The sequence below is a fragment of the Benincasa hispida genome, chromosome 12, assembly GCF_009727055.1.
Source record: "Benincasa hispida cultivar B227 chromosome 12, ASM972705v1, whole genome shotgun sequence".
Classification (NCBI taxonomy): domain Eukaryota; kingdom Viridiplantae; phylum Streptophyta; class Magnoliopsida; order Cucurbitales; family Cucurbitaceae; genus Benincasa; species Benincasa hispida.
In genome coordinates this window covers 57,252,068-57,268,219 of record NC_052360.1, presented here as the reverse complement: position 1 = coordinate 57,268,219, position 16,152 = coordinate 57,252,068, and the positions used below count along the sequence as shown (strand labels likewise).

The following is a 16,152-nucleotide window of genomic DNA, read 5'->3' as shown; positions in this document are numbered from 1 at the left end:
TGCACGATCATGTAGTAAATGAGGCTGATCGTTTAGACGATCATTCAGGTAAATCGCTCTGCGCGCGCGATCGTTTAACAAATATTATGCGATCGTTTAGGTAAGCAGCGTGTGTACACGATCGTTTAGTAAACTTTGAGCTATCGTGTTTGCTCTCGTTTGCTAGGCAATGGGCAGTTACTAATTCGGGGAGCGATTATCTAATCTCTTTGCAAAATGAAACCATTTTCATTTTATTCCTTCAGTTACGAAAACTTGATTGCAACCTCCCACTATCTCATTCGGTTACGGAGAAAAAATTCGCCAACAATTATCTTACAATTGGTTTAATTAGAAATAATATATAATCATATTATATTATAACCTATAGGTAATATCACATTATATGCAACATATAAACATGCTCTTTTTCTCCTCCACTAGGTATAAATCATATTTATATCCTTTTCCTCCAATTAATGTATCTGATACATCATGTCAACTATATCAATATATAATCAACCAGTTTAATCATATCATATATAATTAAACTCCCCCTTGTCAATTTGAATACTTCAAACTGACCCAAAACTGATTCTCAACTTGATTCCATTGAGCTACCAAGAGGACGTTATGGACCTGTGGCTCGAAGCTCCAACGGTAGCGTGAATAGCTCACTAAACTCTTTAGCCACGAGATCCATCATTCGTTAACTGTCAGGCATTCTACTAAAGACCGACAACTGCAGTCTTCTTACCATGAGATATATTTTGTGTCCATGGGATATAACCAAATCAACAGTAACGATGACCCTTCACAGATGCTCGTAGTACAGTGGGCCATTTACCGTTTTTTCCTTGTTGTTACATCTAATCTTTTAAGTACTACTGATCCCTTTAATAAACAATAACACATAGTCCTACTATGCGTGGACACCTCTCGAGCCATGAGAAGGTGTGTGCGGCCACATCGTTCAAGCCCCTGAATCAGCCCTTGAGGGAGCAATCTATCTACTTATCTTTTGCTTCGGGGAAGAAGTAAATTCCATCTTGTGTATCTAAGTTCCTAGCTCCAAATAGCCGAATCCCCAATAGCAGGTCTGAGTCAGCAATCTGGCCACGCACCCATGGAAAATTAAAGGACCGTCCTCAAAGGCAAGAGTTCCCAACTACTCAGGATTGAGGTCATGTTACCTATGGTCATCCTAGTGAAGTGAAGTCTCTATCATGAACGACGTTATATAACGAGCCTATAACACTTCATGGTCCAGTCTTATACAAATTCCTTTATATAGGACGCCCCCACTCGCATGTTTCCACATGAATGATCAGGATCAAACCATCTATAGCAAGTCACAATACTTATAACTATTCTACAAAGCGGGTCGTATCCGTAATGTTACCAAGATAAGGTTTCCCTCCTATATCCATATACTATAGACCATTTTGGTTATCACTTAAGGCATGATCTACCTGTATGTCTCCACACACATACTTAAGTTACAACAACAACCAGGGATCTTAGTTTATTGGTTTGTGGTAAAGCAATTAAAATATCCAATGTTTCATAGACAACAGTGAAGAAAATATCATATATTATTACATCACAAGCGTTTGTTCAATACAGTGTTTACAAACTACAGGATCCAACAAGAGTTTAGGGCATCGTCCTCAACACTTCCTATATCTTTATAAGGTCATGCTATTTTGCATGTTGCGTACTTGTACATATTAGGCTAGTAGCTTATCATAAGTACTCGTGCATTACAATTAGCTTATGGTCATGAGCCAAATATTTTCCATTTGAGAATTTTGGATTCACAGTATATGTTTCAATTGCTCCATCACAACGTACTAAGATAAGTCCTTGAAGGAGGTTAAGAATATATGTTGGATATGATTCCCCATCAATTATCAAATATCTTGAACTCTTGACGGATGATTTAATTACTGTACAATTTACTTATTGTCATTTTAATGAGAAAAATTTTCCAACATTAGGGGAGGAATTATGAAGTTGGAAAAAGAAACTACATGGACTACATCATTATTGTTTCATTTAGATCTCCATACAGATCAATGTGAACTTGAAGTTCGAAAGACAACTCATTTGCAAAATATAGCAAATTAGTTACCAGATGCGTTTATAGATGCAAAGAAATTAACTAGGTCACATATACTCACTGCAAATGTTCTATTGAAATCCCAACATAGTAAATTGTCACTGATGAGTTTAGAACACTCCAGAATCGTGGTAGACCACTGAGTTTCAAAGATATAAAAATCCTCGAAAAAGAAAAATAATCAATAGTAAAAAAGATTTAGTTGAGGAAGTAAATATCCATGAAGAAACCTTGGATATGGTTGATAGTCGAATTAGTTAAGAAAATGAAAGACCTAAAGATAATAAAGAAGTTTCAATAAACTACGTCATGACAAGGAAAAGATAGAAACGAATTAATGTAGTTATTGACAACATTTTTGTGTATAATATTGATCTTGATATTATATCTGAAAATGAGGATTTTGAACTAAAATCTGTTGAAGAATGTTGACAAAGAAAAGATTAGCTTCAGTGGAATTAAGCAATTGAGGTAGAATTAAACTCACTTTCAAAACATCGGATTTTTTGAACCAGTAGTTTGAACACCATAAGGTGTCAAAGTTGTGGGATATAAATGGGTATTTGTGAGAAAAATAAATGAAAATAATGAGGTCACAAGATATAAAGCAAGACTAGTTGCATAAGGTTTTTCCAAGTCTGGATATGCATCTTATGGATGTAGTCACGACATATTTATATGGATCTCTCGATGATGATATTTATATAAGAACTTCATAAGGATTTAACTTACCTGAAATATATAAATCAAATTACTGGGAATTGTATTCAATAAAGTTACAGAGATTACTATATGCATTGAAACAATCGGGATGAATGTGGTTAATCGCTTGAGTGGATATTTGTTGAAAAAGGATATTAAAATAATCCAATATGTCCATGTATTTTTTTTATTAAAAAAATAACAGTCAGGATTTGCTATTATAACTATATATGTTAATGATTTAAATACAATTGAAACTCCAAAATGTTTTCAAAGGCAATAGAATATCTTAAGAAAGAATTTGAGATGAAAGATTTTGGATTTTTTTTTTTTTTTTTTGGGGGGGTCTTGGTTAGCAAAATGAGCATTTAGCATATGAGATATTTATTCATCAATCAACTTATACATGAAAAAAATTTGAAAAGATTTAATATGAACAAAGTACATCCATTAAACATTCTAATGGAAGTCTATTCACTAGATGTGAAGAAAAATATATTTTGATCTCGAGATTATACATGAATAAAATTTGAAAAGGTTTTATATGAACAAAGTACATCCATTAAACATTCTAATGGAAGTCTATTCACTAGATGTGAAGAAAAATATATTTTGACCTCGAGATGATAATGAAGAAATACTTGGTCTTGAAGTACTTAGTGTGATTAGTGCACTTATGTGTCTTACTAATAATACAAGACCAGATATTGCATTTTTCATAAATTTATTAGCTAGATATTGTTCTTCTCCAACAAAAAAACATTGGTATGGAATTAAGTATACTCCATTATCTCCAAGGAACGATCGATAGGGTTTTTAAATAAATCAAATTTTGATCTAGTTAGTTATACGGATTCTGGATATTTATCTGATCCACGTAAAGCTAAATCTCAAAAAGGCTATTTATTCACATAAGGAGAAACTGTTATATCATGACGATCGGTGAAACAAACCATAACGACCACTTCCCCAATTCATGCTGAAGTTCTTGCAATTCACGAGACTAGTTGAGAATGTGTATGGTTAAGATCAATGACTTAACAAATTCATGGAACATGTGATTTAATCTTCTAGTAAAAATCTTCCGACAATATTATACGAAGACAGTACAGCATGTATAACACAAGTCAAAGGAGGATATATTAAATGAGATAAAACGGAGTATATTTCACTCAAGCTTTTCTACAATCGCGATCTTGAAGAAAATAGTGACATTTTTGTATAACAATTTTGTTTAAAGGATAACTTAACAGACTTATTTATAAAATTATTATCAACTACAAATTTTGAAAAATCAGTGCAGAACATTAGAATGTGGCGACTCAGAGATCTCAAGTGATGTTTCTGTGAGAAGGAGCAAATATATTGTATTATCTTAGATGTATAAATTATATGAAATATGTACTCTTTTTCATTCACTAGAAGTATAAATTATATGAAATATGTATTCTTTTCATTCACTTGAAGTATAATTATATGAAATATGCAAATATATTTTATTATCTTAGAAATATAAATTATATGAAATATGTACTATTTTTCATTCACTATAATTTTTTTTCCTTTTGGATTTTTTCCTAGTAAAGTTTTAATGACACATATTTCACATATATCTAATGGGTATCTAAAGTGGAGTATTATAAATATCATAATATATGTGTAAAGTAGATACTCATTTTTAGTGTCAAAGGACCAAGTGAAATTTGCCCATTACTCCATGTTTTATCGATGTGTCTCAAGATTACACACTACTTTCTATTTGCCACATTGTCTATAAATATTGGAATTTTGTGGGTTTTGTAAGAGGATGCATATTGGTGAGAAATACAAATAATTTGGGGTCAACTTCTTCTTTTAATTTTCTATTTTTATTTCATAATTTTAGTTATTTATTTCATATATTTAAATATTTATATGATATTATATTTTTCGATATCGTGTTTCCATTGTAACTCATTTTGCTATTTAATTTTTTTAAAAAAATAAAAAATAAATCTTACGCATAATCTAAATTGACTAAGTCTCAACGTATTCGATCTTGTTTTCTAATCTACGGAACTGAATTTTGTGTGTATATAGACTTCCAAATCTTTTTATTTTATTTTTAATTTTTAATAATTCTGTTATTTTTTTAAAAACATCCTTAAAGCACAATTTTCATATACCTTTTAGATAATAGAAATCTACTAAGGTCATGTTTTGATTAGGTTATTTACTAGTGTTTTGTAATATAATAAAATGTGGGTCCGCTATAAAATTTGTAATCAATAAACATAATTTTATTGGGGAATAGAAAGTCATCAATCCAATTAAATTTGATAATTATGTGTTACCTACACCCTCTTTTTTACTTCCTTATAAAAGCAAACACCACCAATAAATTTTTTTATTACGATTGGATCAATGTGTAGTAAATAAAATTAAAGGAGTCTCATTCATTTTGTGATTGAGGCCTATTACAGTTACGCCATATTTACAAAACCGTAATAAAAATTTGTATAACCATAATTAAATCTTATTGATGTATCAATTGTAATGAGTTTGAATCGCAAACGTAAATAAATTAATTTTGATCGCATTTATTTAAAATTATGAATTTTGTCAAATTTACTATTATCATTACCTAAATGGTAGTTGTAACAATAACTATAAGGGTAATGATAACGATAGGACGTAATTTTCATACGCAATTGGATTTAATACTTTTTATTCATATTGGGTTGTTTCATTATAGATTTGTATGTAAGGCCATGTATCAATACAAACGTAGAACATAAGTAAACAACACCAAAAGTAACAAAATAGAGCCACTTTTTTATTTCCATTGATTTATTACGTTTTCAATGAGGGTAGATATGACCTTAGTACATGAATGTAAATTCATTACAATTGTGATTTTTTTTATTACGGATTAGTAAATATGCACTAAATTTGTAAAAGTTCATAAACTTAAAGTCCAAATTTAAATATATTTGTTATTAAAATAAATCATAATATTCCTTTATCAATCTAATATGACGAGCCAGGATTGAAATTGATATAGTGGAAGAAAATACCTTATCGAGGATACGTTCGTGTTCACACTACTATGGATATCCAAATGTAAGGCAAAGGATTAAAGTTTTCACTTCTTACAACGGAAAAACCAAAAAAGCCAAAGGAAGTATTTTCAGAAGGAACCATCAACATCATGTACCAAATATTGGTATAAACTGTTTGCAAAATGTGGGGGGAGGGGGGGGAAATGGCTACATTCAATATTTTCCACACACTTCAAACAAGTCCTTCATTTCTTTCGACTTTTTCCTTTCCTGGCGTCTAATATTTTTACAAACTAACATCAAATCAACTATCTTAGTTACATAGCAATACAAATATCAGATTGCACACCTTCCATGGGAGCAAAAGGGGGGATCAAAACACAAGAAGAAAACCCGGCTCATCGGTTCTGATTGTTTCTGAAAAAATTGAGATCCCAACGACGAATCAAACCATCCATAATATGGCTTGCGGGATTACGGACGACAGTTACGGTTGCCTTCGTATTAGCTGACAAGTCGGCTTCAGCTGAACTTTGGCTAATTGCTGGTGTATTAGTACAAGAGGAGGCCCCTGCACTTTCAGTTCCAGTAGTAGAAGTAAGAGCGGAAGATTCGCTTTTATCGTAACATGAGCGATCAGATACGGAATCCAAATCCCTAGCTACTGAAGTAGATTCTGGTTTAATAGAAACACTGTACTCTTCTGACGTTGAAGCAGATTCTGCTTTAAACTGAGAAAAATGGTCATTTGAAGTGGTGGTGGCTTGCGGATGAAGAACTCCACAATGGTCTATTCGTGAAACTCCACATTCATCCTTCTGCAAAACATCCTTATTGTTGGTACATACACTCGAAGCTTGATTATCTTCCTGAACGTTTTTCATTTTGAAATCCTTCAATGATTCCATTACTGCTTCCATGAGCATCTGAAATTCATTTACCACACAAAAGACAGAAAAACAGCACCTTACAACCTTGGCTGCGTTTCGGAGATTAGACAATAGGAAAATTATTATTAATCAGACTCACCCTTTCTTCCTCCTCGACACTGCACGGGAATCCTGCCAAGTCATCAAGTGGATACTCGACATATTGATCGTCGTCCATCAAGTTTGGTACATTGGGTCCGTAAGGATGGCCATTGGATAATTCGAAACTAATCATATCTGAAGACAAATCTGTGTCATTACTTGTGCTCTGATCCTGCACCACAGCAACATTTATGTCGAACTATGTGAATAAGCTACTCTACTCACACAAGGATTTTCAACATTATTGGGGATGTCGCATGGATAATCAGCCATACCAAGTTTACTGCTGATTGTCCATTGTTAATTAATGGGGCCCAGTCATTCCTCCTCTTTGAGGATATTACAATTTAAACAACAGGGTCGATTCAAAATGTTGTGAGAAGATTACTAATATCGTGAACAGTTCAACCATGCAAAGTACGCATCTTAGATATGCATTTGGAATCTCTAAAAAAAAGGTAAGAAAAAGGAAAACTGAAGCTAGGAAGATACCTGAGATTGGGATTGATGATCTCCAGAAGGAAGATCAGGAGGAACCTGATGCAAGAAGTAAAGTCATGAACTGTCATCCGTGCATGTCTATTTCATTCCAAATTAACCATAAAGTTGTTTTCATCTTCACAGCGCAATAGAGTGCATATATGACGTTACCTCTGTCCGGCTCATAGATCTTTTTGAACGGAGTTCTTTAATAGCACCTTCTGTACTATTAGTTGGTATATCTGTAAATAGGAAAAAAAAAATCATTAAACGAATAGGTCTAGTCAGCCTTACAATCCTGAGTAGAAGTGACAGTAAGGAAGCAGAACATAGTGAATTGTTAAGCCGTGCCTCTTGACGTTGTGGAGGAACCATGGTTAGAGCCCGCTTCTTGCACTGCTCTCCAATAATCCTGAAGGTAAAACATAGTTAGATCATGCAGTTCAACAGAAGTGAAATCCAACAGATACACTGAGGCCTATTTACCTTATTACTGAAGTAGGATGGCATTGCGTTAATATAAATATCCCCTATTTCGTCCTCTGGTGGTTGTAAAACATTGTGGAAGAAGATATTTATAGAGTCAAAGTAAAATTGAGGCCGCGGAGAATTGTGATCACCGTCAAACTTGATAACGTTTTTATCCCCCTGCAAAAAGGACAATTTGATCAATAAATAGTAGCAGTGTAAAGTGTTTGGCAGTTAATAACTAAGCATCTAATAGCTTGTATATATGCCATCAAAACCTAAGTGAGTGAGGATCGTTGGAAATAATTGGATATTAACTTCTCGATGATGATGATGATTATTGGCGGGGGTGGGGATAAGGAATAGTTTATTAACCATGACTATATGTGAATACAAAGGGGAGGGTGTTTTTCTTTTGGGGGGGAAGAAATACAAAGGGGAGGTTAAACGAGAGATTTTGTAAAATATTTGGATAGGCAGCTAAACATAAAAATTAAACATGAAGAATCCTGTATTTGAATATGCTTCTTGAGGTTCATCAAATAAGAAGAAGCTGGAGGGAAAGACGAAGGGAAACCCAAAAACTTCTTGGGAAAGATGGAGAGAAACCCAGAAACTTTTTATAAGAACACTGCTGATGGTTGAAACCCTGGAATATAGTCCAATATTTTAGCAGAAGTATTTGACAGAAGATTATGTGTGATTCAAAATCCTTTTTGCATGAAGTTGCTTCGACTCTTGAACGAAAGAGTTTCAAACAAAATTCATCCTATATTTCAGCATCTTTAACTTTTTGGGCAAGGGTAGAACCTCTGAAGCTTTACAAGGTGCTGCAGGCTACAGCTACAGCTACACTCCACGTGTTTTCGGATCATTACGAATCTAATACATAGTATACAAAATCCATAGCATTGTTCTGCATTTGAATCGCTTTGTTCATAATAAAGTTACCCACTCGGGCCACTTCAAACCCAAAACTTTTTGCTTCCCCCCACCACCACCAAAAAAAAAAAAAAAAAATTTAAATAAGAACTTCATAACAAGAGATATTTGGGTGACGAGGATTTACCACGTAGGCATCAAATATTTGGTCCGAGTGATGAGGTCGTATAAAGTCATCGTCGATGGCATGCCCGATTAGCACCGGTACAAAGCAAGATTTTGCCACCTAGACAAAACAATGTTGGATCAATCTCACTTGAAATGGCAAGCATTAAAGATAAAAAGAAAGCTTATGAAGAACTTAACGTTTCATTCTCAATTTCTGGCTGAACTAGTATTGCTGCATTTTTTTCAATCAATTCATTACCCAAAAATGGAAAACAAGTCACGGGTCAACTAACAATTTTTTCCCCATAAGAGAGACATAAACAATTATTTATTAAGAAACAACGTGGCCAGAAAAGGAGCAACCTAAAAGGGCGGAGGGACAAGGAGTCCCCTCTCCTAGAGAGAGAGGCAACAAAAACACCTAATCTAAGTTGATAGTGAAAGTGGTGTAATTACAAAAGACGTGTTGGCGAACTCCAATTAAAGGTTGTGAACTGGACAAAAATTTTCATGCAATTAGCATCTAAAGAATAGTTTTTTTCTTATAGCAGCCCCAAGGAAAAAAGAAAACATGCACAGCAATTCTTCACTCTATTAATTAGCATGCAAATGAGAATTCATAAAAGGAGCTCATAGTACACCTAGCTGATAATAGATAGAATGTTACCTTAATGGTGTTCAGGTCCATGATGTCAAATTTTGCCTTCTTCAGGATAGCTCTTCGCATGTATTGAATAGCAAACTTCACCTAAAATCACACAAATAATGCAACAGTTAAGATGTCCGAACATCAACCACTTATCATCAAAAGAACATTAATTGCAACATCTGAACCCAATCAATCACGTGCACATCTTTGAACTTTGGAATAACTTTAGAAAATAGCAGTTGTGACTTGTGACTTGTGAGATAATTTAAAATTTGTTTCGACCACCCCACTTATTGGTCCCAATAAAAGAAATGGACTAGAACATTGCTACAAGAGGAACTTCTCAGTTCAAGCTTTGGAAGATTCAAAATCAGTGAATGGTTCTTACTGTGAATTTAGGTAAACGAAACTTATAGGTTTCGACAAGTTCCATCATTAGCTCAACCAGGTCAGAGAAAGGGCTGTCCAAAACCATCCCTGCAATTGAAGGATCCTCAGCCCCATACATTAGGCTGTTTGAAACAAAGCAAGTTAGTGGAAAATGAACAAAACTAGATAAGATTCGAACATTATCAAAGGCTGAGATATAGATCACTGTTGTTTTTAGATAAGGACCAAAATTACAATGACTTGTAATTTTAAGTTCTTTCCCATGAGGAAAATTATATATTCCATTCAAATTACTTGTGAAACAAATCAATCAAATTTGTAATATAGATAACACCATAGTGAAGAAACACAATACATATTTTATTATGACTTTGCACATATCTTGACCAACTGGGCCTCCTTTTTGTAACCCTTTAGTCCTCATGGGGATTCCTCATCTTTCCCTCTTTTGTTTGGTCATTTTCATCAATATAAAGCCAAAGTTTCTTATTAGTTTAAAAGAACCACAAGAAAGAAGAGTACTTTGATTAAATTTGAAGACTGAGAATTTCCCACATTTTGCTTCAGAATGATTATAAAGTCATTTTTTTCATTTTTTTCTTTGTTGGCCAACTCAGTTAAAGTTCATCTTTTTCTCTCTTGTGCGGATCCCACCCACCCACAACGTCTATTTTTTCCCTGCTTTGAAAAGTTTGAATTCTTAAGGTCAGATTCTTTGCCAAGCAGACCTCTCATGAGAGGATCAACATTATGGATCGTATTCAGAGGTCATCTTTTATGTTGATCAACGTTTAATAGTGTAGGTGTGTAAAAAGGCCACAAATAGTTGGAGCATGTGCTGTGAGATTGTCATTATCATGGAGGTCTTATTCCATCTTTCATCGTGTGATAGAAGGGCTCTTTTATCTTTTTCTTTTTCTTTTTCATTTTTTCCCCTTTTTTGCAGCTTTGTGGAATATCTGGCTTGAGAAAAACGGGGATCTTTATTGAAATGGAAAGGTCTTGGAAGAAGGTTTTGGCTCGGCTAGGTTCAACACCTCCCCCTTTAGGCTTCCATCCTAAGAACTTCAACAATCATTTATTTCTTATTCTATTTGATGAAAACCCATTTTTTGTAACTTTTTTTTTTTTTATACTTTTTTATCCATGTTTGGACCAACTTGCACACACTTCGATTATTCTCAAGATAGGTCTGATCCAACTGCATGTTGTTGGCAAGGTAATTTTCAGGATATTAATTCTCAAGTAGGTGACTACCATGGTTTGAACCTATTCTCACAAGTTTTTATTATTTATATTGCTCTCGCTGACAACCTAGGGTGGTTTTTTGAGATATTTTTATTTGTTGGCTCATTTTGGCTGGAATTTTTTCTTTTTATTTCTCGTATGTTCGATCATTTCTTCTCGATCATAGTTTGTTCTCTTTATTGAAGAAAAATTATGGCCTAAATATTTTTGGTGCCAGATGAGAGTTCCTTTTCCCTCTTCCACACAACATTATGTTGTCTAAGCCTTTATTGTTTACATAACTCTTATTAAGGACTAGGTCAACTCACGGTGGTTTTTGTGATACATTTGTCGGCTCATTTTGGCTTGGACTTCTCCTCTTTATTTCTCATGTATTCTCTCATTTGTTCTAAATAAAAGTTGTTATCTTTATGAAAGAGAAACTATGGCTAAAGTAGATTTTTCGTGCCAGATGAGATTCTTTCCCCCTTACATCAGTATCAAACTTCAATATAGAATTATATGACCAATATAATTTAAAAACACGATGGAACCAACTACTCACTAGCAAAGGCCAACCCCACTCCACAAATGCACTATTGGAGTTGAATTAATATCAACGAGAAAGTTGGGTACATAAACGTAAAACAATTCATCTCCCTCAACAAATGGACTAGTGGGAAGATAGAAGTAGAAGGCAACCTGGTAACGGCACCCATAGAACGGCCCCATAGGCCAATCAAAGAGACATTTCCATCTGCCCGCAAATACTCAACCACAGCTTTCAGATCATCCTTCTGAAAGAGTTTCAAAAAGTTCAAAATTATATATTGAGGGAATGAAAATGGCAACATGCATCAAGCATCCTAATCGTCAAGCAAAAGACCTACAAGCAGCAGTCAATTATTCTAGTCTTCAGTGATAAAGATCACCGAGGACATGTAGATAATAAAATGTGTAGGGTTTAAACATAGGAGCGTGATTCTGAGTAACTAATCCATGCCATGTGGTATAAAAATGATTCTCTGCCATTTAGGAAGAATGTACACAGTATACTGCGAGTCTGCAATAGAATTCTAAATAACTTCTAATAGAAAATGAACTATTCCAAGAAACTAGAGACACTTCAACTCAAGAAAAGAGGGGATATCTTAGACACTTACTTCATTCCACCCCAACGTGACATGCTCACCCCCAGAAAGTCCAGAACCAGAAAAATCAAGAGCAAACACAGTGATGTTAGAAGGCAGTAATATTATGGCAGCCTCACTAGCATCTGCTCGACACCCACTGTTGCAAATCAAATAAGTACCAATCAGAATGCATGAATTAATCCAGTGATTTAAATTATTCTTAACAAAAAGGATTCACATAACGAGATGCATTTCTAGCAGGAAACCAGCAGCAAATATTTCTAAATTGAATTTCCAAGATCAAAGCTAATAAGTATGCAATCTGTTATATCACTTACAAGGGAAGAACTAGTTCAAATATGTAATTACTAATTAGGTATAAATTTTCAGATATAACTCACCTGTTACCATGGCAGTAAATTACACAGGGTAGAGGCTTTCCCTCAGGACTAACAATAGGCAAGTAATGACTGCACTGAAGTACATCTCCCCGACTGTTTTTAACCTGCAATAGTGTTAGGGTGTTCTTAACATAACAGAAAAGAGAAAATTTATCTCCATGAACCAGCAAAGTGAAGGTAGTAGATGTCAAGATTGTTAGATGGTGTGGATGCCTTCAGTCTCAAACACATTAAAGAGAAAAGAGAAAAAACAAACGAACAAACATTCAAACAGACCACAGCCAACCAATCACATTAAAGAAATACTATAACCTAGATGGCAGAAAATTTGTTTCATCTATTTGCCTCTACATATAGGAAATGAACCTCTGCTGGAACTGGAGAATATCCATTCACATTCAATTTAAGATCTGAATGCTATAAGTCAGATAACAGATCTTGGTTGGAACTTATATTTTGACTTACCCAGAATAGTTTTGAACTTGAACTAGGGAATGGGAGAGAAAATAAAACCAAGTTGCCCACTTCTAGAATAATTGAAAAATGACCAGAGGATGTCCTCTCAAGTCAGCTACTTTTGAAGCCGAAGAAATTATCCATCCACGTGTCGAACACCAAAAGTTACCGCTACAAGTTAAGTCACTATTTCTCTAAAGTTGGCCCAAGTGTTGCAAGTATTAAGAGGGGAAGATCAATTACCTTCAAATTATCAAATAAGTCTAGAGAAATTCCTCATACCTCTAGTTATTATTACTGAGCTTGAGACTTCGTCCAAGAGTGTCCAATGATTTTGAGGTTGCCTCCCAATACTTCCCAAGAATCCTCACACACAATTGATAAGCTTTTGGGTTCAAGCCAAAAATCCTTTCTCCACTTTAGGTATAAGTGCCATCAGACACATGCATGCGTTGAAGTTTTTTGGAATAATGCAAGTCCTTCATATTAGCTAATATGTTCAATAATATTTTCCTGTGCGCATGTATGCAGTTAAAGATTTCACAGAAGGCAAAGATTTCAATTGGTCAATGCTATGAAGGCTTTTACTCGGGAATTATGGTTGAAAAGAATTTTCGAATTGTCAGTAGGAAGGGGCATGCTTAGGAAGAAGTCTTTAAATCAGCAAGTTTCAAAGTTCCTCATGGTGTTCACTTTGTAGTTATTTTTTATTAATTAATTAATTTATTTTGAAACTGAAACATTTCATAAGGGCTTTTGCTAAATTCATTTTTAGACAAGGCTACAGAGAGATATAATGGGGAGGGAGGTGTGGAATTCATGGCGTCGTTAGTCTGGAAATTCTCTTTCTTTTTCTATTTCTTTCTTCTGTACTGCCTCTTTGTAAATGTTCACTATATCAATAAGTTTGTTTCGTTTTCAAAGAAAGAGCATCATTATCATAATGAAGAACCAAGTTCTTTTCTAAGGGAAACCATGTATGGGTTGACAGAAGAAGGAGCAACCACTCCCTTGCTAGAATTAGGACATAACTTCATCTTCAATAACTTATTGATAAATGTTCACTATATCAATAAGTTTGTTTCGTTTTCAAAGAAAGAGCATCATTATCATAATGAAGAACCAAGTTCTTTTTTAAGGGAAACCATGTATGGGTTGACAGAAGAAGGAGCAACCACTCCCTTGCTAGAATTAGGACATAACTTCATCTTCCACGACCATCAAATTTATTGATCTCAGCACAAATCCCTTTGCTATGTGAATGATTCACAACCCTCGCAACAAACTCATTGCTTCTTAAATCTAAAAAATTAGGAGGTCCCTTAAAGCCCCAGTGATTCAATTCAGCAAGACCAAACAATGAAAAAAGATGGAAAGCAGACTATATATGTGCGATACTATACTACCTCTAAATCTACTATATATCTTAGTCCCAAAGATATGTTCTTCGTGAAAATTGATTTGATGGGTACAGCCACCCCCTTTCCCAGAGAGACCAACCTCATTCGGTGAGAGTTCCAGAATTCTCAAACATCCCAGACAGTTAAAAACTAAAAAAACTCCACCTCTTAACATGTATGACCCGCTATCTTTTGTAATTGACGGCCATAGGGAAGCTATACAATGAACTTATTTTAAAGTGTCAACAACCCGTACTGAAATCATGACACATTAACTTTTCTATAGATATGAGGGACCAAACTGACTTTATAAGTTTCAGTAAAATTTAACCAAGCTCAACGTAGATGGAGCAAATCAATGGAGAAGTCCAAGAAAGAAAATTGACGACACAGTTACATTTATGATATGAAATCGTACCTCCAGATCCTTCCTTTGATACAACTTTCCTCTTAGCGTGAACTCATCTTCTAGTAAATCATTGTTTGGGTCGTATTCAGCTCTGTGAGTAAAATTGAGAAAAGTTGAAGCCTCTCCGAGTTACCAACGTTTAATTTAATGAAATGAATAAAACAAAAGTGAAGTAACAAAATGAGAGGAAACCGCAACGTATATCGTAAAAAATGTCCAATTATTAAGCAATAATTATAGAACACAGTACCAATCGAAATAAGAAACGAAAAATGAACGGATCCACATTTCAATATCATTAAATCGCAGAGATCTCATTCAAGTCAGAAATACCCAAAAAGGGAAAAAGTGTAAACTATCATACACCAGGCGTAACAGAACCTTAACAAAAACGAAAGGGAAGGCAATATTTAGATCTCAACCTACAAGGCACCTCCATTACCTCGATGGAACCCATGTAGAATTCAAATTTCAGGGACCTGAGTGCTAAGATTAGCAAAGAGATTAACAGAAGGACTTTAATTTCTCAAAAAACAGAGCAAAATAAAATACTTAATATCATAGCTCCAAACATCCATCACTCTCTAGCCTTTCACAGCACCAAAACAAACGCACTCACGCACCAAATTCCAACTCTAATACTAGTAATTCAACAGAAAAAAGAGAGAAACAAATCTAGAAAATGATCAGAAACTTTACCTGGGGGGACGAATGATGAAGTTGATCAGCTGCTCCATCAGATTCAAAGAAAAAAAGACGAAGCAACCGATCTGTATCTCTTACCCAAACTGATTCTGGGTTTCCTTGAAAGAAGACGGAGTAAGATAATACGAATTCACCAATGAAGGAGATGAAATCAAAGAGAGAAAAAATTAGAGGAACAAAAAGAAAAAAGGATTATTCGCTGAAAGGAATGAAAATGGAGAAGAAGAATAGAAGGTGGCTTTCTTTATTAACTTGCGTTTTGTATATACTTTTGTTCGTTTATTGGGCTTTCGATTTTCGAAGCCGCCTTTCTACATCCGATGTCTATCTGTCTCCGTTCCCGTCTCCGTCTCTCCGATCTTCCTGCGCGTGTCAACACGCGCGTTACATAGCGCGTACCTGTGCCTCTTCTCGGATGTGCTTTTTTCCCGCGACGCTTCCGTTTGGGCCTGTGGGGCCTATTTTCGTGGGCTTAACTGGGCCTTGGCCCAATGGTGTTTTCGTAATTA

At 34.7% G+C, this 16,152-nt stretch overlaps 1 protein-coding gene across 1 annotated transcript; it reads right to left on the bottom strand.

Moving 5' to 3' along the window:
* Positions 1 to 5,967: 5,967 nt before the first annotated feature.
* Positions 5,968 to 15,936, bottom strand: LOC120067303. The gene is made up of 14 exons (XM_039018845.1): positions 15,638 to 15,936; positions 14,948 to 15,029; positions 12,674 to 12,777; positions 12,303 to 12,429; positions 11,842 to 11,936; positions 9,911 to 10,034; positions 9,541 to 9,621; positions 8,893 to 8,991; positions 7,842 to 8,003; positions 7,707 to 7,767; positions 7,527 to 7,597; positions 7,368 to 7,412; positions 6,874 to 7,047; positions 5,968 to 6,770 (listed from the first exon to the last, which is right to left on the bottom strand). Exons 1-14 carry the CDS (start codon positions 15,673 to 15,675, stop codon positions 6,243 to 6,245), a joined length of 1,791 nt encoding a protein of 596 aa, XP_038874773.1. The 5' UTR covers positions 15,676 to 15,936; the 3' UTR covers positions 5,968 to 6,242.
* Positions 15,937 to 16,152: the final 216 nt, after the last annotated feature.

Bases quoted from the DNA above. Each gene is read 5' to 3' on its own strand.
- LOC120067303 (XM_039018845.1), bottom strand. From the start codon at position 15,675: ATGGAGCAGCTGATCAACTTCATCATTCGTCCCCCCAG. The intron at 15,030-15,637 runs GTAAAGTTTCTG...TTTTACTCACAG, and splicing joins TTCATCATTCGTCCCCCCAG to AGCTGAATACGACCCAAACA. The intron at 10,035-11,841 runs GTTGCCTTCTAC...TGTTTCAAACAG, and splicing joins TCTATGGGTGCCGTTACCAG to CCTAATGTATGGGGCTGAGG.